Source organism: Nyctereutes procyonoides, unplaced genomic scaffold (genome assembly GCF_905146905.1).
Source record: "Nyctereutes procyonoides isolate TBG_1078 unplaced genomic scaffold, NYPRO_anot_genome, whole genome shotgun sequence".
NCBI lineage: Eukaryota > Metazoa > Chordata > Mammalia > Carnivora > Canidae > Nyctereutes > Nyctereutes procyonoides.
The window spans coordinates 35,240,252-35,261,004 of NW_026575048.1; the positions used below are offsets into that span (position 1 = coordinate 35,240,252).

The 20,753-nt window shown below is 41.3% G+C and overlaps 1 protein-coding gene across 1 annotated transcript in view; it reads left to right on the forward strand.

Moving 5' to 3' along the window:
* ACOXL (acyl-CoA oxidase like) overlaps positions 1–20,753 on the forward strand; it is a 351,472-nt gene that overhangs the window by 79,911 nt on the left and 250,808 nt on the right. Inside the window, exon 10 of the mRNA XM_055327355.1 lies at positions 15,933–15,967. Coding sequence (XP_055183330.1) covers positions 15,933–15,967 — 35 coding nt within the window. The remainder of the gene's footprint in view (positions 1–15,932; positions 15,968–20,753) is intronic.

Below are 20,753 nucleotides of genomic sequence, written 5' to 3' on the forward strand. Positions count from 1 at the left end.
AACTCATCACAAACCAAGGTTATGTAGATTTTCTCCTATGTTTTCTTCCAATAGTTTCATGGCTTTGGATTTTATTTTATTTTTTAAAAGATTTTATTTATTTACTTGACAGAGAGCACAAGCAGGGGGAGTGGGAGAGGGAGAAGCAGGCTCCCCACTGAGCAGGGAGCCTGATATGGGACTCAATCCCAGGACGCTGGGATCATGACCTGGGCTGAAACCAGATGATTTACCGACTGAGCCATCCAGGTGCTCCCATGGTTTTGCATTTTACATTAGGTTTGTGACCCATTTTAAGTTAATTTTGTTTAGCATTTAACGTCAGTGTCTTACTTTTTTGTTTTGTTTTTTGCATATAGATGCCTAACTGTTCCAGCCCCATTTATCAAAAAAATGATCCTTTTCTTAGCTGAATTGCTTTTGCAGCTTTATCAAAATTCAGTTGACTATATTTATGGGGAACTATTTATGAGCTCTCTATTCAGTTTCATTGACCTATGTGTCTACTTCTCCAATATTATTCTATCTTAATTATTGTAATCTTGAAATTGAATAGTAGGAGTTCTTCAGGTTTGTTGTTCTTCATCGTTTTTTGGCTCTTCTAGGTCCTGTGCCTTTTAATATATTTTTTAGAATCAATTTGTCAACATGTATAAAATAACTTCTTGGGAACTTAATTGTGCTTGTATGGGGATCTTAAGAACTAACATATTAACAATAGTGAGTCTTCTGATACAAGAACATAGAGCATCAAAAAAAAAGAACATAGAGTATCTCTATTTTATATCTTCTTTGATGTTTGTTTTTTAAAATCTTTTTTTCTTTTTTCTTTTTTTTTTTTTTTTAATTTTATGATAGTCACAGAGAGAGAGAGAGAGGCAGAGACACAGGCAGAGGGAGAAGCAGGCTCCATGCACCGGGAGCCCGATATGGGACTCGATCCCGGGTCTCCAGGATCGCGCCCTGGGCCAAAGGCAGGCGCCAAACCGCTGCGCCACCCAGGGATCCCCTTTTTTTCTTTTTCTTTTGGATAATTTATATTAATCTATCTTCAAGCTCACTGACTCTTTGGGCATTTCCTTTCTGCTGTTAAACCCATTCATAAGCCTGTTATATTTTCAGATATTGTGTGATTCCATACTAAAATTTTTATTCATTTGTTTCTGTTTTTATCTTCTATTTCTCTGCTGAAATTTCCTATATTTTCATTAATCAGAGCATATGTTTCTTGACCTCATGGGGTATGGTTATAGAGTTGACCCTTGAACAACATGGATTTGAATGGTATAGATCTAATTATATATGGGTATAAAAAAGTACAATACAGTACTGTAAATGTATTTTCTCTTCCTTATGATTTTTTTAAAATTTTTATTTCTTTATGATAGTCACAGAGAGACAGAGAGAGAGAGAGAGGCAGAGACACAGGCAGAGGGAGAAGCAGGCTCCATGCACTGGGAGCCTGACGTGGGATTCGATCCCGGGTCTCCAGGATCGCACCCTGGGCCAAAGGCAGGCGCCAAACCGCTGCGCCACCCAGGGATCCCCCTCTTCCTTATGATTTTTTTAACATTTTCTTTTCTCTAGCTTGCTTTATTGTAAAAATACAATATATAGTACATATAACATACAATATATATATTAATTGACTGTTTATGTTATTGGTAAAGCTTTCAGTCAACAGTAACCTATTAGTAATTAAGTCTTGGGGAATCAAAAGTTTTATGTGGATTTTCAACTGTGGAGGGGATTGATGTCCTTAACACCTGCATTGTTAAGGATCAGCTGTAATATTTTCTTGAAATATTATCTTATAATTTCAATATCTGGATCATTTTAGGGTAGACATTTATTATAGTCACATTTTCCTGGTTCTTCATAAAATGAGTAACTTTGGATTATATCCTGGACATTGTGGGTATTATATTTTGGGGACTCTATATATTCTTCTGAAGAAAGTTGGTGGTTTGAATTAAACTGGTTAGACTCAAGGCCTAACCTTGAGCTTTGTCTTATCTTCCATGGGTTTGTCTCAGTTTCATACTTTAAGCCTTTCCTGCACTGCTTTGTCCCTCCAGTGCATGCTCTGGAGATTCATCCAGAGTTCATGCACCGACTTAGGGTATCCTTTTCTACTCTTGCTTCTCAAAGATTCCTCCTCATACTCTTGTGACAACAGTTGCCTTTACTTATTTCTCTAGGTTCTTTAGGCAGAAAGACAACAGGTTTTCTCTCAATTTTAGCCACCTATACTGCACTACTCCTCACCCTTGGCTGGCTTTCAGGGAAAAAAAAAAAAATCCAGGAAAAAAATTTGGGAAATTCACCCTGTGCCAGTTGCTACTCTATAATCTGTTTGTTTTTACTCTCCAGAATTCTCAGTAGTTGTTTTGTGTATTTTGCCTAAAGTTTATAGCTGTGATCTGTGGGAGGGTGGATTTGGAGAGAGCTTACATTACCATACCAGAAGTGAATTTCTGCCTCCTTTTTTCACCCAACATTACTTCTTGGAGATCTTTCCAAGTGAACATATAGACAACTTCATCAAACTTTTTAATAGTAGTCCACTATAACCAAACCCCTCCTCATAGATATTTATATTATTTTCAAAGTTTCACTTTTAGAGATAATGCTGCATCAAAGGTCCTTGTACCCCTATACATTGCTCTGAGGTCCTAGTGAGAAATGTCTTGGGCCCTTCTTAAGGATTTTCTTGGAATCTTGAAGAACATTAATTTCCTTGGTAGCAGTATGATTTCTGTTTCCTCCTATGGTTGACTGAATCCTGGGTCATGTTTCTGGGCATTTCCAGTGACAGGAAGATGTGGAGGAGAGGAGAGATAATGAATGCCAAGTATTCCAGAAGTCTCAGAGCTTGCTCCACAGCACTCAGCTGAGAGGAGTTAGGCCTGATGGAAAAGGACAGTGACAACCTTAACCCACTCCCCCCAAAATGGGTGTTTTATTTAATTTACTATTTCTGAATTGGTTATTCATCAACAAAGGATAAAAGGAATCTTTGGACAAAAATATAGCACATTAAAACAAAGCTTTCTCTCTTTGCTTCTTTTTCTTCCAATTCTTCTTATGCAAAGGCCAAGATGAATTTTTCAGAAACATCACAGAGTTTGTCCCTACCTCATTTAGTATCTCTTGATTGTCACCAGGATCACGTTCGCAATGTCTAACATTGTACTCAAGACCAACCATACTCCAGTCCCAGATATACCCAGGCAATCACCTGATAGCCAAGTGACCTTAAGCAAAGTAGCATACTTTCTGAATATTCCTCTCCCCAACCAAAAATGGGAGAAGTCATGCTTTCTTCTCAGAGTTGTTGATAGGCTTAGATGAAGTGATGCTTCTGCAGCACTTGGCACCATATTTGACTTATGGAAAGTTCTCAGTGGATGCTGCCCAGAGGTGTAGTAGTATTGCCCAAACTTCCTGACTCACTCAAATTCCTTACTGCTAAGCTATTGCTGATGCTGAGGTCCTCACATGATGCCCTCCCCTATTCTCCATAGCTATGTGAATCCTGCCACTTCCGTGAGACCCACATCAAGCCCCAGCTCCTTTGTGAAGGTTTCTTGATCAGTCTCTCTTACAGCAAGATCACCCTCCCATGAACTCCTAGAACCTGGCACTTCACACAGTGGGTAGTGAAACTATTTTCTTGGTTTATGCTGTGCTTTCTGAGCTCAGGGACAATGCCATGTACCTCTTTATGCCCTCCTCAGTGTCTTGTACACAATGGGCTTTTTATAAACATTGATGATGGATTTGAAAACCTGCATTTCACATGCATTAAATGGACTGTTTTCAACGTAGAAAAACATAATACAACTTTGTCATCAGTGGCCATTGAACCAAAGCAATGCAATGGTCATGCTGGTGAAACAAACATGTCAGATTAAAGTTTGAAGACATCCAAACAGTCTTCTGAGTTTTGAGGATATTGTTTTGCTCTTTTCTCTCTTGACTTTTTTAAAATAGCAATTAGGATCTTTGGTGTACATTTCATCCTGTAATCTTTTCTTAGGTTCTTGGAAAAATAACCCAGTTGGGTGCTTATACAGACATGTCTCCCTCACCACGGTGAGGATACATAATGTTCTTGGCTGGTATGTGGCTGTATCAGAACATAGAGGCCACTGGGTTGGCTGTTCTGTTGGCTGTCCAAGTCTAGGGGGAAAATACAGATTTGATGTGAGTTAGAAACATAGACAACTGCATAAACACATTAAAGAAAAAAATGAAATACAAATATAAAGCCCATACTTTAAGCAAATGCTCACTGACCTCCTGTACATCTGATACTAGACTAGGCATGAGATGGAAGATAAATATTCCATCCTCCAAGAGCTTGCAGAATGGTGGGAAGAGATCGGTGTAAAGGTAGTAGCCCTTGCATATACCATGCAGAAGTAGCCAGATGATGAACTGATAAAAGCCAGAGTGGGATATAGAAGCCTCCTAGGCATTGTGATATCTCAAGGAGTGTATAGGATGAGTGGGAGTTTTCAAAAGTGAATGAGGAGAGAAGAGCATTGAGGGAGATGGGATGGAATATGAAAGGAAGTGAAACAGTACACTGTTTGGGAGTCTATGGTGATTTTATATCCTGGATAGGAATGAAAGAGATAGAATGGTTGAAAAAAGGGGCAAAGAGGCAGGTGAGGTAACCTTAGAATCTTGGTTTTATCACAGGCCCATTGGGAGTCCCACGTGGGACTTCCACAAGATTCCCTGGTGTGATCATTTCTAATTTTTCATCTGAAGTAAGGCAACCCCTTGAAAAGCTCTTGCTGTACTTTCTGTGAGGAAAAGTGACATTCTCAAGGAGGTGGCAAGGGGCTAATGGGAAGGAGCAGGGCTTAGAGCAACTCATTTGGAGTTTTTTTTTTTTTTAAATCTGAAGATATTGACTGGGGCTAAAGAGTGGTTAGGTGGGTGAACTGAGGATGAGGATGCTTTACTTTTTTATGTGGTTGTAACCTCAGTGTTGAAATGCTTATTGCTTATGTTCTGCCTTTTTTATACTACATCCTGAGCTTGTATCCCTTGTTGCTATGTGTTTTTTTTTTAATTTTAAGTTTTAGTGGCAACAAAATATTGAGTTAAAGTGTTGTATTGACTTAATTATTTTTGTAATTTTAGTATTTACATTATTTCAAAATTTTTTTTATCTTTGTACATAGGACTTTAGTGTTCATCTTTGGGTTTTCTCTTTTACATTATTTCCTTAGGGACAATCTGAAGGTATTAATAGTGTCATGACTCCTTGATCCATTTTGTCAAATTGTCTTCCAAATGGGCTATGCCAACAGGTGTGAATGTGCTCCTTCCACTACTGGCATTTGTTATTACCAGACTGTTTTTTTCTAGATAATTCCTATTACTATCAACAATGACTAACAGATACTGAATGCTCATTTTGTGCTAACTTTGTAGAGTGCTTTGAGTGCATCACCTGAGACAGTAACAATTGATATTCTCAGATTAGAGCAGAGAAACTGAGGCACAGAAAGATTGAGTCATTTGCCTAAGGTCATATGGTTCAGAAATGCTGAAGCTGTGATTGGAATTCAGGTGGAGTCTTTGGGGAGACCTTACCATGGGTAATCCCAACTTGTACTGTCTCACTGTTTAAATTTCCATTTGAGAGGTTTCTGATGAGGTTGAATATTTTTCTCTAAGTTCGGTATTTCTAATATTATTTTGTGACTTTCCCTTTTATATCTTTCAGAGTTTTTTATTTACTAAGCTTTTCACACTCTACTTCCATCCCAATTCGGAGTGCCAGTGCATTACAGTCTAAGTAGCACCCACTTCAAGTGCTAGGTTTGTGTTTGGGTCTTTGTTGGGTCAAGGTGGCACTTCACATTGGTCTCGCACCTCACTGATAGCCATTGTATGTGCTGGTCTCCCCTTAGCTGTGTCATTTGAATTGGTTATTCTTTGAGAAGTTTGTTCTTTCTCTTCAGAGAAAGAGAAGACACTCTGGAGTATTGTTCCTAGAAATACTGAGAAAACTCAGAATGTTTCTTCTGTCTCCCAATGAAGCAATGATGGGTCATAGCAATGTCTATAAACCAGTGAAGGTGTTTTTACTCTTGTGTCTTCTGCTCCATTTCTTCTCTGTGACCACATGATCACACTTCAGAAGGACTCTCTTTGTCTAGTTGTGTCCTTCCATTAACCTGGTCTGAGGCAGGGGAAAAGAAGAAAGATGTCTTTATCCTTCTGTGCTGGGTGTGTGTGTGTGCAGACATATTAGTCACTGCTTCTCTCACATCCATCATTTTAGACAAATTTACTTCTCTGACATCAAAGTCTGAGGTTATCCCCTTTAGATTATACTGATCTAAAAATTCAAATCATAACATGGAACCTTTGTGAGAATTTGGGGTGGGGATGACAAGCTTATTTGCAAGAGATTATAGCCATGGTCTTTTACTTACCTTCCTTCCTTCCTTTTCAGAGAGGAGGTGAGAATAGGGAAGGACAGAGAGAGAATCTCAAGCAGATTCCATGCCTAGCATGGATCCCAATGCAGGGCTCAATCTCATGACCCTGAGATCTTGACCTGAGCTGAAATAGAGTTGAATGCTTAACAGACTGAGCCACCAGCCTCTTTTACCTACTTTCTTGAGTCTTTGTTTTAAATTTTTGTCCTTTTTATCCAGTGTGAATATGAGTAAAGTTGGAACATAGTTTAATAATACCTCTCTGCCAAGGCATTCATGTTTTAGGCTGACAAAGATGGCATCTTAAGATAGAAATCACATCCAGGCATACAAAAATGCACATGGTTTATAGCATATTGCAGTGTTATTTTTCCCCATAGTTTTTCTTTATTAGATATTTTTTGAAACTCACCATTCACTACCAGCTTATGTTAAAACATTCAACTTATACACTAAACAAGAGTTTAAAAAAGTGAAGCTCCTTTTCTATACCGTCCCTTCCCACCCAATAATTTGGTAGTTAATCTTCCAGACTTCTTTCCTTATAATTATATAAACAATCATCTAATATCAACTATTGTCTCAACACATATATATTTACATTGTATCTGCAGTTGATTTGTTTTTTTTTTGTTTTTCACTTAAAATATGTTGTGTTTCTTTTTACAGTGAGTCTACTACACTTTTTTTAACAGTTGTGATCATGTTTTATGAAAAGCTTCATCTCTATATAGCCTATGCTCTCTATATATGTGGACAGAGGACCTGTTTTTTACATTTGTTTTGTGTAATATTTTTTGGTAAAAATTAAAGGAGATGGTATGGGGTACTTAGAAGGAATATAGATGTTTTTAAGTGAGTATTTGGCAAAATTCAACCTCCATTCATGATGAGAACTCTCAGAAAAATAAGAATAAAAGGGAACTTCAACTTGAAAAACCATCTACAAAAGAAACTGTAGATACCATTATACCTGATGACAAAGGCTAAATGCTTCCTCACTAAACTTGCCTTGTTCGGCAAGGATGTCTGCTCTCACTACAAAGAGAAAAGGGTGTATAGATAAGAATAGAAGAAGTAAAACTGACTCTACTTGCAAATGACATGATTGTCTACATAGAAAGTCCATGAAGCCTATAAAAAAAACTCCTCGAACTAATAAGTGAATCTAGCAATGTTGCAGAATACAAGATAAACATACAAAAATCAATTGCATTTCTATATATTAACAATAAATATGTGAACACTTGAAAAAACAATACCATTTACAATTGCTTTTAGAAAAAAGAAATGCTCAGGAGTAAATCTAATGAAATATATATAGGAATTATATGCCATTTAGCTTACAGAAAGGAAAACTTACATTCATGCAAATTCCTGCACACGAGTGTCCATAGCAGCTTTATTCTAAAGCTCCAGACTGGGGATCCCTGGGTGGCGCAGCAGTTTAGCGCCTGCCTTTGGCCCAGGGCGCGATCCTGGAGACCCGGGATCGAATCCCACGTCGGGCTCCCGGTGCATGGAGCCTGCTTCTCCCTCTGCCTGTGTCTCTGCCTCTCTCTCTCTCTGTGTGACTATCATAAATAAATAAAAATTTAAAAAAAAATAAAGCTCCTTCTTTCTTTGAAACAAGCTAATCCTCAAAACTGTTTTTGTATTTTATGTTAAAAAGAAATATCCTTTCCTGGGAGTTTTACTCTTGATCCTGATGGGACTCTGGGGGTCAGCAAGCTATGGTGGGATCTCTAAGCTCCTGTGACAGGCTATGAACAGTCTTTCATTTTCTTGTATTTGACAGCGCCAAATCCACCCTAGAAATGCCCTCAAATATTTTTGTTATTGTCTGCGTTTGAGGGCATCACCTATTTTTTTCCCTCTTGTACATTTCCTTTTCTTCTCTTCAGTCTCCTCCTCCTTGCCTCTCTAACTCTTTGACTTAATAATCAAGTTTTCACTTAAGTAGTATTTGCCATGGAAAGTTCCAGAGCTTTCCTGGGTTAGGTATTCTGTGATGTAGGCTGCACACAAAAATCCAAGTCCACTGTCATGCTGATTTAAATTGAAGTTAGGCTTTCTAGGAAAAGAGGGTGTGGTTTATGATATTATCGAATACTCAACCATTCATATCAAGAGAAGCAAAGAAACCAAAATCCACAATGATTTTGTTTGAAACCTATAACCTAAAAAATACATTCATGAACACACTGTAAGCATCAGAGGAACTGCCTAGAGTGAATTCAGTTGTTCGCGAAGCTGACTATTTGGCAGCCCTGTTTGTCCAGCTCTGGGTCCCAGGCACACAGAGAGGAATCAGGCCCTGCTGCACATTCACTGTGCTGTGACATAGACCGTGGCCACTTAATGACAACGACAAAGACAACAGCCAGCCTCCTGAAGCCCTTACCATTGCCAGACCCTGAGAGCTTCCTCCCCTGTGGCCCCTGGGGACTACAGTTCCTGTCACCTCTGCAGAGGAGGGCACTGAGATAGAGGGCAGGGGGTTCCTCCACCTGCCAGAGCCCCATAGCTCACGGAGCTCGGTCCCTGGAAAATGCCTAGCAGAATGGGTCCACGGTGCTATAACTGTGGGGCAGCAACTCGAGACTAATACATGTTTTCATTTTGGATGAAATGAGGACCAATGTAAGTCCTTGTGAAAACCCATCTACTTGTTTTTTAAGCAGTGTTGTAATGTTTAGTCCAAAAAGATAGCGTCTGGCTCAGGTTCTTGCGGACAGCGATGAGGAACAGCACCATCATTGCTTTTACCTTTTCAGTCATTTGGGGCTTAGAGTCTTAAAAACAACCTGTTTTCTTAGGTTGGTTAAACAACCGCTGCCTACATGTCAATGTTTGTTGTATGTTAATTTCCATTGATAGAGCAACTTATCTCTTACATCAGGTTTTGAGAGTTTCAGATCTGAATTGTTAGGTTTCTGGCAAATCTGAAAAGATCCTACACATTATGCATGTCTTTTTCTTTTCCTAAACTTTAGTGTCTCTTTTTGTGATTTTTTTTGAAGTGTTTTTTTTTTTAATTTTAAGGGACCATGGAAGGATAACATCACAAAATAAGCTCAGTAATGAAAAATATGTTGCTGTTTTTCTTCCTCCTGCCTTTCTTGCTGTTTTCTCACTCTTTCAAGGGGAATGGCATATGGAAGGGAAGAGCTGCAGCCTGTAAGGCTCACCCTTGGCCTCCAGGATACTGGCCCACAGCAAACAGTGGGTCTCAGCAAAGTGCACACACCTCTCCTTGCTGAGTGGGTGCTCACCTGGGAGCTCCAGGAGGCCTCATTTCCCAAAACATAACCTCAGGCCTGCCCATGAGCCTGCCTGAACTCCCAGAGATGACAATCCCTGAAGTTGAGTGTAGACTGAAAGGACATCAAAAGCATGTAAAATGAAAATAGCTTTACTATGTGTTATCATCATCATTATCATCATCATCATCATCATCATGGCAGTTAGTAATAGTCATCATGCCAAGCATATTGCTACATTCTTTCCATGTATCATCTCATTCAGTGCTTCTAAACCTACCCCTGGAGGAATGGCTAAAACACCCCCAGAGTTTCTGATTCAGTAGGATTAGGGCTGAAGAATTCGCATTTCTCACAGGTTCCTGTGAGACAAGGATCCTTGCTAGTCCTCATCTCTTAAATCTAAATTAATCTAACACAACCCCATTTTACATTGAGGAAAAGGCAAGAAAAACCAGGGAACTTGACCACAGAGCTCATGGTGGCTGACCGTTAGCATCTGTTCAGCGCAGTTAATTTTTTGGAGGATGTAGTAAGTGCCTAAGAAAGCCCTAGACAGACCCCAAGGCTAAGGACTAGTGAGTTGTGGCATGTATGGCATAGGTTTGAGAATCAGGCATCGGAGGCCAGGAAGATCTGGGGTGATGCCTGTGAAAAGAGCAGCCTTGGAGGGTGCTTTTATGGGGAGCATGGGGTCCTGCTATTATCAGGAGAGAACAGTGCTGGAAAGACAGCCAGGGAAGGAGTTAAGGACCCATTTGGTGGATTACTTTCTCCCTTTGCTGGCTTCCTGGTGTCAGCACACCATGGCTCTGTGTGGGATTCTGTCCACACCATGCCCCTTCTTCACCCCTTTAGGCTCCTCTTCCTTATTTCCCATAAAAGGGGAAGGGATAGTTGAAAAGTGCAGGAAGAAAGCAAACAACAAGTTTTTCTTTTTGATTTTGTGATAGACCCTTTGGACACATGAAATTTATTTTTATTTTTTTATGATAGTCACAGAGAGAGAGAGAGAGAGAGAGAGGCAGAGACACAGGCAGAGGGAGAAGCAGGCTTCATGCACCGGGAGCCTGACGTGGGATTCGATCCCGGGTCTCCAGGATCGCGCCCTGGGCCAAAGGCAGGCGCTAAACTGCTGCGCCACCCAGGGATCCCGGACACATGAAATTTAAAAAGAAATAAACTAAAGAAAAAGTTTCGCATAATTATAAGAAAGGAAAGAAGACTCATGAATAACATGAAAGCTTTTTCTAGATTTGTCACAAACTAATTAATTCAGATTGGAAGATTTGAGAACCCAAGGAAAGGCTTGGCAGTATGAAAAGGTATAAAGTGAGGTTGCAGACTGGTGGCCCCCTGGCCAAATTCCACTGATATGTTTTGTTTGGCTCACATTATTTGAAAAATATTCAAATCAGTTTACAATGTGGGAGTTTTCATACGAAAGCCTTTGGTTTACACCTTTTCATGAGGAATAGGGAGTGCTAGTATCAGGGTTGTGGCAGGTTGGTAGCTGATCCTGTGAAAGGATATGGTTCTTGGACCCAACCCTGGCCAGCATATCACCCTAGTCTAGAAAGTTCTCGACCCAGACTTGGAGCATCACCACTCACCAGCTGGGTCACTTTGGGGCCGGCATTTGATGGACTCTTCCTCCTTACCTGCCCCCAGCTGCCTTGTGTGTGTGACAGCACATCATAAACACGAAGCACAGTGGACCTGTAAGGGGGATTCGCAACAACACAGGCACTCTTGGTCAAGTGGGCATTAGGAAGAGATGCTTAGTGACAACCTGTGGACAGGGAAGGGAACCCACATAAGGGAAGTGCCCTGCTAAGACAGTGCCGTCCATTTATTTCCTTAAAAATTTTTTTTAAAGGTGTTTTAAAAATCTGTTTTCTAAAATTATTATGATTATTTTACAAGATCCATGCAGTCTACATGGTGCTTTATAGGGCGTATCCAGCTACAGCTGGCGCACTTCGGGGGGTTTTATGGCAAATTATTCTCGGATTACTCTTTAATGCAGCAAGGTCTGCCTGTTGTCTGAGCTCCCTGGGTCATATAGAAAACCCTCAGACTTGATACAAAACAGCTGCCTTAGTCAGCTGTTCCAAAAAAGGAGCATTTTTAGGGCAAAGCAGCAGGAAAAAGGTTTTTGTAACTGGTGGACATTTTGAAAAATGTTAAATTACTCTTTCCTTGCCATTAAAATGTGATTTAATTTTGTTATTAACAAATTGTGTAAATCTGAAAAGAAGTACTCTGAGTGGGAGTTTGTTAAATGCATTCTGGCAATACTTACAGTATGTTCTGAGGGGGTTGTTCTCCAGGGAGGGCACCAGCACAAAATTCCAGCTGACCTCCATGTCCCTGGGCCTCAGCCCTGGCTGGCCTGGGGTCAGGGGGCCAACCCCTCTGCCTCTCTCCTCTCTCTCTTCTGGGTTCCTGCTGAGACCAGCAACAAAAGGGTCAATTGTTTGAGGCCTCCCTTTGTCTCAGGGGGCTCTCTGGGCCTCTCTGAATGCCAAAGCATCTCTGTGCACGTGGGTAAGTGCATGTGTGCACCTCTGCATGAATGTGTGTATGTGCATATGTGCCAGTGCATACATATGTTTGCATCTGAGTACTGTGTAAGCATGTGTGCATGGATGTGTGCACATAACACATGCTTGTTGGGATATGTGCACACATGAGTGCTGTACGTGTGCATGCATATGTGCAAGTGGAAATGCATATGCATGCAAAAGTGTGAGAGCACACATGTGTGTATTGGGTCTAAGTGTGCACATGTGTGTATATCTGCATGCCTATGCGTGTGTAAATCAGTCATAAAGTGTGCACATGCGCAGGTTGCATGCATGTCTGTGCAGACACAGGCAGTAGTGAGACTTGTTTAAAGCATTTACGAGTTGCTGATGCTTCTTAGCAGGGCGGGGGCTCAGAGAAGCCTATCTAGCTAGGTTCCTAATGCCAGGGAAGAAGATTATCTCTGGCCCAACTCTCAGCAGATTACACAGTTGCCTTTATCTTGTATTTGCTATGGTATAGAAACCTCAGAGAATTGTCTACCTCCCCTGCTTTCTCTAGGGCCAGATAATATGTAGGAGTGAAGAAGAGCAGACATAAAGAGTCTCCTGACTCATGTTCCAACCTGAGATGTCATGGCAAGGCCTATTAGGACTTCTCTACACTGTTCCAGCATCTTGTCAGGGCTGCCTAATTGGATCCAATCCCTTTGCTTGGGGTTCGGATCATCTTGTTCCCTAGCATGTCTTTACCTGGCCTGTTCACACAGAGCCGTGCGGGATGCCATGGCTGGTCTGGTGACTCCATGATTTGTACTTTCTTCCTTCACAAAGATGTCCTTTTAAAAATGACAACAGAACATATTTGATTCTGAAGCCAGGAAAATATGAATAAAAGTGCTTAATTGAAATTTATCTCTCTGAAGGATTTATCACCCAGCTCCTTTTAACCAACACGGCCATCACCAAAAACTTCCTCTGCTTTTTTATTTTTGTCTCTTCCATGCCCATTTTCTCTCCCTGCTCCAGCAAAGTCATATCTTTCAACTGTGGAAAAGCCACAAATTAAGGAGTACTCTAAAGCTTATCAAAATATTCAGTTAGTAAAATTATCTTATAATTAGCCTAACTGTAAGCCAGAACTTTTTAACTCCAGGAAATGTAAAATTACATGGCATGTGAAATCGTAAATTACTCATCCTGACCTTTTGGCTGCAGTTTCTGTTTTTATTTCCTTCCTAAATAATTTCCTCCTTGTTCTTTAAATTCTTGATTATCCCTGAGGCATCTTCCTTTTTCGTTTGGCTTAAATCTCAAAAAACTATACTCCTGACTTAGTTGATAGACAATTGTATATATTCAGGCGAATGTGATGTGAAATCAACTTGATGTTCTATATTTCACGCCTTCACTTCTAGATAATCTTTTTGTAAAATTAAGCCTATCCTTTCTGAGTCCTGATGGTTCACTGATGTCGGTTCTGCATTTGGGGTATGCATAGTGATAACATACAGCTGAATCATTTGGGAGCTGAGCTATTCTGACAATAGTTGAGGGATTCTGCAATGTGTCTAGCTAGACAGAGATGTTGGGTTTCCTTTCTTTCTTTTTTTTTTTAAATTTAATTGAAGTATAGTTGACATATAATATTATATTCATCCCAATGATTTTACTTTTTCCAATTCTCCCTCTCCTTGCCTCTTCATCACCCCTTCCACCCTCCTCTGCCCAGGGACCCTTGTGTCATCCAGGGTCCAGGAAAACCCCATGGAAATAATCTCCCCACCCCACTACCAGTGGAGCCGACATCAGGAAACTGCCAGTGATGTGTTGGGGATGTAAGAGTTCACCTTAGGTAGACTTTTGCCCAGATGATGCTTGGATTTTTAACTGCTCTCAGTTCCTTAAACTAGTAGTGCCATAGTTCAGCCACAGTGAGTTGATGAGACATATATAGGCATGATTGAGGCTGATCATTTTTACATGATACTTTCTAAGTTCCAAAAATTAATTTAGAAATTAAATTTTGGAAAATGAAGAGTGGCTTAGTCAATTGAGCATCCAACTCTTGATTTTGGCTCAGGTCATGATCTCAGGGTTGTGGGATCAAGCCCTGAGTTGGACTCTGCGCTCAGCAGGGAGTCGGCTGGGAATCTCTTCCTCTGTCCTCTGTTCCTCTGCTCTGCAGTCTCTTTCTCTCTGTCTCTTAAAGTAAGTAAATAAATAAAATCTTTAAAAAAAATTTGGAAAATGAAAACATTTTCGTAAATGGGGTATTGCCTATATATAATGGTAGTAGTGGTAGTTACTATTTACAGAGTTTTTCCTACCTATATCTATAAGCAGTGTGCACATGCATGTGCATGCACACAAAAATAGAAAAACTGCTTAATCCTTACATGAGAAAATAATTATTTGCCCATTATATAGTTGCAGACACTGTGGCTCTGAGAGTTTAAATAACTTGATGCCCATGCAGTCAGCAGTTGAACTCGTGTGGCCTGACTCTTCTGGAATCTGCTACTGATCTTGCATGAACTAGCTGAGGTCCATGCCATATGATTGGATCCCCACTTATGCTGGAGAGGTTTCCATGACACTCTCACAGAGTAAAAAGGAAATCACAGTGTCACCTTGGTCTCTGCTTGTTGCTGTGTCCAGCGATCCTGTGCACTTTCTTTTGATGCCATATATGTAGTATGGGCTCAGTCTCTTTGCTGTCCTCAGAGGTGCAGTTTGCTGGCCTTGAGCTTATGGAATCAGTGTGAAAGTTGTACAGATCGCCTGGCAAGACTCTGGCCTGGGTAATCAGTCCCCCTCATGGCCTGGTCTCTACTCAGCACTCCTGGGGCAACAGGGTAGAGAAAGGGCTACTCCCGGGACCCGGGTATGGCAAACTTCAGAATCAGCCACACACTGAATCCCATCCTTTCACGGCTTTGTCTCAGAGCTGAAAGAGCCCTGTTTTGCTCATACAAACAGGGAGTAGAATGGTGGTTGCTGGGGGCTGGGGGTGGGGGAAGCAGGGAGATGTTGGTTAGAGTGTATAAACTTTTAGTTGTAAGATGAATAAGCTCTGGAGATTTAAGGCATAGCATGTTGACTATAGTTAACAATACTGTATTGTATACTCGAAATTTGCTAAGAAAGTAGATCTTAAGTGGTCTTACCAAAAAAAAAAAAAAAAAAAGGAAGAGAAAAGGTAACTATGTGAAGTGATGGATGTGTTAATTAATGTGATAACATACAGTAATAATTTCACACTGTATATGTATATCAAATCACCATATTGTATACATTGAATATATACAATTTATTTGCCAATTATACTTCAATAAAAATTTTTTTAAATTCAATTAAAAAAATGTAAAGAAAAAAGGGGAAAAAAGCAAAAAAAAAAAAAATCTCTTATAACAGGAAAGTCTTTCCAGATGAGAGACACATGAAATATTTTAGGTGTCTCTAAGACCATTTCAAAATATGACTATCTTTTAAGATCTATGTTGAAATGAAAGATCTATCATTAAAAGGTGTTATTTATGAAGCATAAACAGTAGGAAATTTTAGGAAATGTTTTAAAAATAACGGACCATAATAAGTTAATTTTCCTGTGAATTCATCATACTTTTAATATTATTTAATATGCATTTTCCCTCTCTTTTTAATTACAGCTTGGGTTGACGATAGCCATTCGCTATAGTCACAGGTAAAGTTAAATTTTTTTTTCTCTCTTAAGGGATAAACTTACTGGTTTATAGCTTTTGATTTGCTCAAGTCTGTGGGTTTTTGAGCTTCATTTTGTTTGTTTTTTTTTTTTGTTGTTGTTGTTTTTTTTTATTTATTTATTTACGATAGTCACAGAGAGAGAGAGAGAGGCAGAGACACAGGCAGAGGGAGAAGCAGGCTCCATGCACCGGGAGCCCGATGTGGGATTCAATCCCGGGTCTCCAGGATCGCGCCCTGGGCCAAAGGCAGGCGCCAAACCGCTGCGCCACCCAGGGATCCCTTGAGCTTCATTTTGATGGCTACTCTACCCATGGTATCAGTTCACAGCAATTAGAATTGTTCTAGTTGCTTGATTGGTGAGGGTTACTGGTAATTTGGAGGAATAGGGTTTTTACATAAAAGTGGTGGTAGGTAGTATATTTCTTTTAAAACAAAAATGTGGAGATCCCTGGGTGGCTCAGTGGTTCGGCGCCTGCCTTTGGCCCAGTGCATGATCCTGGAGTCCCAGGATCAAGTCCCACGTTGGGCTTCCGGTGTGGAGCCTGCTTCTCCCTCTGCCTGTGTCTCTGCCTCTCTCTCTCTCTGTCTATCATGAATAGATAAATAAAATCTTAAAAAAATAAAAATAAAACAAAAAATGTACTGCTGTAGGGGAGGGACACAAGTGATTTTTGGGTAACGTATTCCGTGTAGGAGTAAGAACAGAGATCGGAGATGTCCTGCATGAGAGATGGAGGCCAGGCAAACAGAAAGCTGGGTGAAGCCTTGTTAGTGAAGCCTCTGAGCTCCAATGGGGGCCCCCGTCTTGTCTTAGGTACATCTTAGAATGGCTAATAGCTCCATTTTTTGTCTTCATGATTTCTGCCTTTTTCTCAAGTGCATCAATCATGTTTATGAAAAACGTTGATTTCTTGTACTAATATTCATAAAAATGTATTAAGATGTTGAACTTGCTTAATATTCCGTCTCAATGGAGGGGCAACAAACAATGACCCTCCTGCCCTTACAACAAATTGCTCATGCCTGAGTGAAAAGTGCCACCCACTGATCAGTGTCATCTGGCCAGCTCTCCACAAACAAACCGTAGTTACTTCAAATGAGATTGCCTCTAACAGGTTGTATGTACTTGTTTACATTTAACTGTGACTCGAGCCATAAAGCGGGCAATCATAGAAGCCTCAAAAAGTTGCTGGTGCCCTGTGTGGGGTAAAGCGGGAAGAAGGCAGGACTGGGCAAGAACTACTCAGAACCGGGAATGAGTGTGTGGGAAGAAACGTGTTCGTGCTGGACATTTCTGGATACTCTTGGGAGAAAGCTGCTCCAGGGAAGCTCAAGATTTCTTTTATGCTTTGGGATCATAGGTGTGCCTGGGGCTTGCACATGGCCAGGCAGAGCATCCTGCAGAAGCACCTGTTCTCTGGCTAGCACAGCCAGGCTGCTCCCAGTGACAAGATGTACTACTGCTCTGCACTTAGGAAGCATGGTGTGGACAGTGGATCCTGAACTGCTGTGGGCTGGGTACTGGGTGGGTGTGTGTGTGTGGCGGGGACAGATATTACCCTTTCCATTCTTTTCCTTTGGCAGAACTTATCTCATATCTGCGTCCCTCTTATCATGAATGGTAGCTGCCTGTTTCTGCTTGAGAGCTAAAGGTGTCTCTTCCCTAAGAAACCTAAGGTCTTGCTCTAGTTCGGAGAACAAACGTGTGCTCATATCTGCAATGGTGAGGGTTACTCTGTGGCTCTGTGGAAAGTTCTAACTCGGGCAGAAACTTAGAGTATATATGGAGCTTGAGAAAAAAAGCTTTTTTTTTAATACTTGGTGAGGCTGAGGGGACTTTTGCCAACCATTGACCTTTTCGAATCAGGTAAGGTAGCAGAGCAGGGTAGACCTGACAATAAGATAGCAGGTCGGGGCAGAATGGTGCTTTTGCCCCCGTGCTTATATGGGGTCTGTGTTGTGGAAAAGATTCCTGCTCACCTTACTCTCGGCCACGGCAGGTGCCTGGCATTGTTCTGTATGGTTATCAACACCTCACTTCATTAGTGGGGACTATTCTCTGGGCTGAACATGTTCTTCATTTGGGAAGGGAAATGTCTTCTTACCCCTGATTGGGTAGTGATTTAGTTATACCTGCCTTACTGTGGGATTGTGGCAGTGGGTGGTCTCTGGAAGGAAGCCCTTTGCTAGGATTATGAACGGAATCTCCCTTTGGTTCTACCTTCCCCAAAGTGGCCCAGTCTTGCTGAAGAAGTGCAGTTAGTAGACAGTGGTTATGAGTAGAAAGATGGACACTCTGAGCCATGGTCCTTCAGGAGCTAAGGATAGGAGCTCCATTGCCAAAAAGAGAAAGAATGATGTTGGGGCAGTTAGCAAAAGTCTGTTTTAGAAAGGAAAGAACTTTGGAATTATTCATCCTGTGACCACATTTATGGAAACCCAGTTCCTATGGCTGCCTGATATCACTGAGCTACCATTAATCATGCTTGCATGTTCTGTGGGATAGGGGTTTGGAAAGGCAGTGAAGATGGCTTGTCTCTGTTTTGCAGGGTCTAGGGCCTATGTTGGAAGGCTCAGGGCTAGGGACAGAGACTTCCAAAAGCTCATTCACTTGTGTATCTGGTGGGTGATGCTGGCTGATGGCCGGAAGTCTCTGTTCCTCTCCACACAGCTCTCCATGTGGTCTCTACATGAGTTAATTTGGGCTTCCCCACAGCATGGTGGCTGGCTATCTCTGAGTGAGTGTCCTGGAATGGGAGAGCCTGGTGGAAGCTGTTTCCTTTCTGTGATCCAGCCCAGGAAGTCATATAGCATCACTTCCACCTTATTCTGTTGGAGCAGTCACAATGGCCCATTGGCATTCAGAGGGAGGAAGCAGAGACCCCACCTCTCAGTGGACAGAGTGTTGGTCACATTGTAACAAGAACATGAGATGGGAGGAGGGGGGAAAATCATGTGGCCATTTTGGGAAAATACTATCTGCCACAGAGCCCAGCTGACTGATGGAGTACTTATTTAAAGCCCTTGTGAAAGGAAGTTTTTAAAACATTTTATTTAAATTCAATTTGCCAACATATAGTATAAAATACAATGCTCACCTCATCATGTGCCCTCCTTAGTGCCCGTCACCCATGAAGGGAAATTTAAGACACTGTGCTGGCTACATGGTGCTTATGAGATGGGGATGCACAATGAGTATGTGTGAAGAAGACTTAAGGATAGACACAAATCTTATGAGAGAAGGCAAGTCAACCAAAGGAGGCTTCTTAGAGGAAGTGAATCCTAAACCATCCTCATGGAAGGCAGACTCAGTGGGCTCAGGCAGGTGCTCCTGCAGGCTGGTAATACTGGTCCCGGAGGCACACATACTCTTTAAATGACTGACACTTATTTGGAGGAGAAACAGTGTGTGAGGAGAGGTGTGGAGAGATGGAATAGATCCTGGCTGCCTTAGCTTGTCTCCAGTAGTTCAGCCCCAAACCCAAACTTAGGAGCTACCCCTCAAAACAAAAACCCTGCACTAAAGTGGATGGAATGTACGGGGCAGATTTGGCCACTGCCTGTCACACCTGGGCATACCTCTTTGGGGTCCAGGGATCCACCTGACGGTAGGACAATGTGCTTCTATTCTCTTCTGGCAGGCCACCTACTATGCTCTCAGGAGATGTCCCCTTACTGTGTTTCCAGAGAGGTTTGCCTTCAGCTCTCCTATCCCCCATCTTGATTCTGAGGTGTTCAGTTCAGAGCAGGGAGACATGGAAATTTATATAAATGCAGCAGACAAACAAAAATCTACATGAGTTACAATGGAAAGTAATGAGTTGAGGAGGAGAAGAGAAGACATCTGCTGAGACTCTCTTGCAGGCCCCAAGTTCCTTCATCATTTACCCTGGGGCCTGAGGACCCTGGAGACAGTGGAAGCCCAGCAAAGCCAGTATTCACAAAAGGCTCCTCACACCAGGTGGGTATCACCTGCGCAGAAGTCTAAAGACTTTAGGAGCAGAAAAAAATAACTGGAAGTGATTGCAGTAACTCGGACAATGTGGAGACTTTTTTTGGCTTGGGTGAGCCTCTGGCAAAGTGTAAATATCCTTTTCACACATCCTATTCACCTAAACATGAAGGAGGTTATTGAGGAGCATCTGACCTGTCCATGTACCAACATCTTAGACACAGTGGAAATGCAGAAGGCATTAGCAGAGGTTGTATTTTCCAGAAATGATTTCTGAAATATAAGGAATTCTTATGTTAAAGTTCCAGGAAGCACAACAGTATCTGTAGATCTGTGATGGTGAGGAAACCATCTTCTGGAAACCCCCAGTTTGCAGGAACCAATGACTCTTAATTAGGTATCATGAAGAGCCATTGGCAGGTCAGGCTATACCACCTGGCCCTCACCCCATGTTCTTTGTCTTGTCTCTGGAATCAGCGGCCACAGGAGGAATTGGCCTTCCTTCTCAGAAGCCTGTAGATCATCAGGTTACCTGGTGGTGGCGGCTCTTCTGGCCCTCTTGCTGCCTGGCCCTGTCACCCACTTCTGTCCTCAGAGAGAAGGAAGAATGTGAAGTGTGTGGGTTTTTGATTGTGTCTCTTCTTTAAAAAAATCCTGCTAGCTTATTAGATTAATTGAAGCTTCAATATTTTTGTTGATCACTTTTTTTCTGGTAAAATATACCTAACATAAAATTTATTATTATAACACTTAAAATAGGTTAAAAAGTATACAGTTCAGTGGTATTAAGTACAGTCACATTCTTGTACAACTG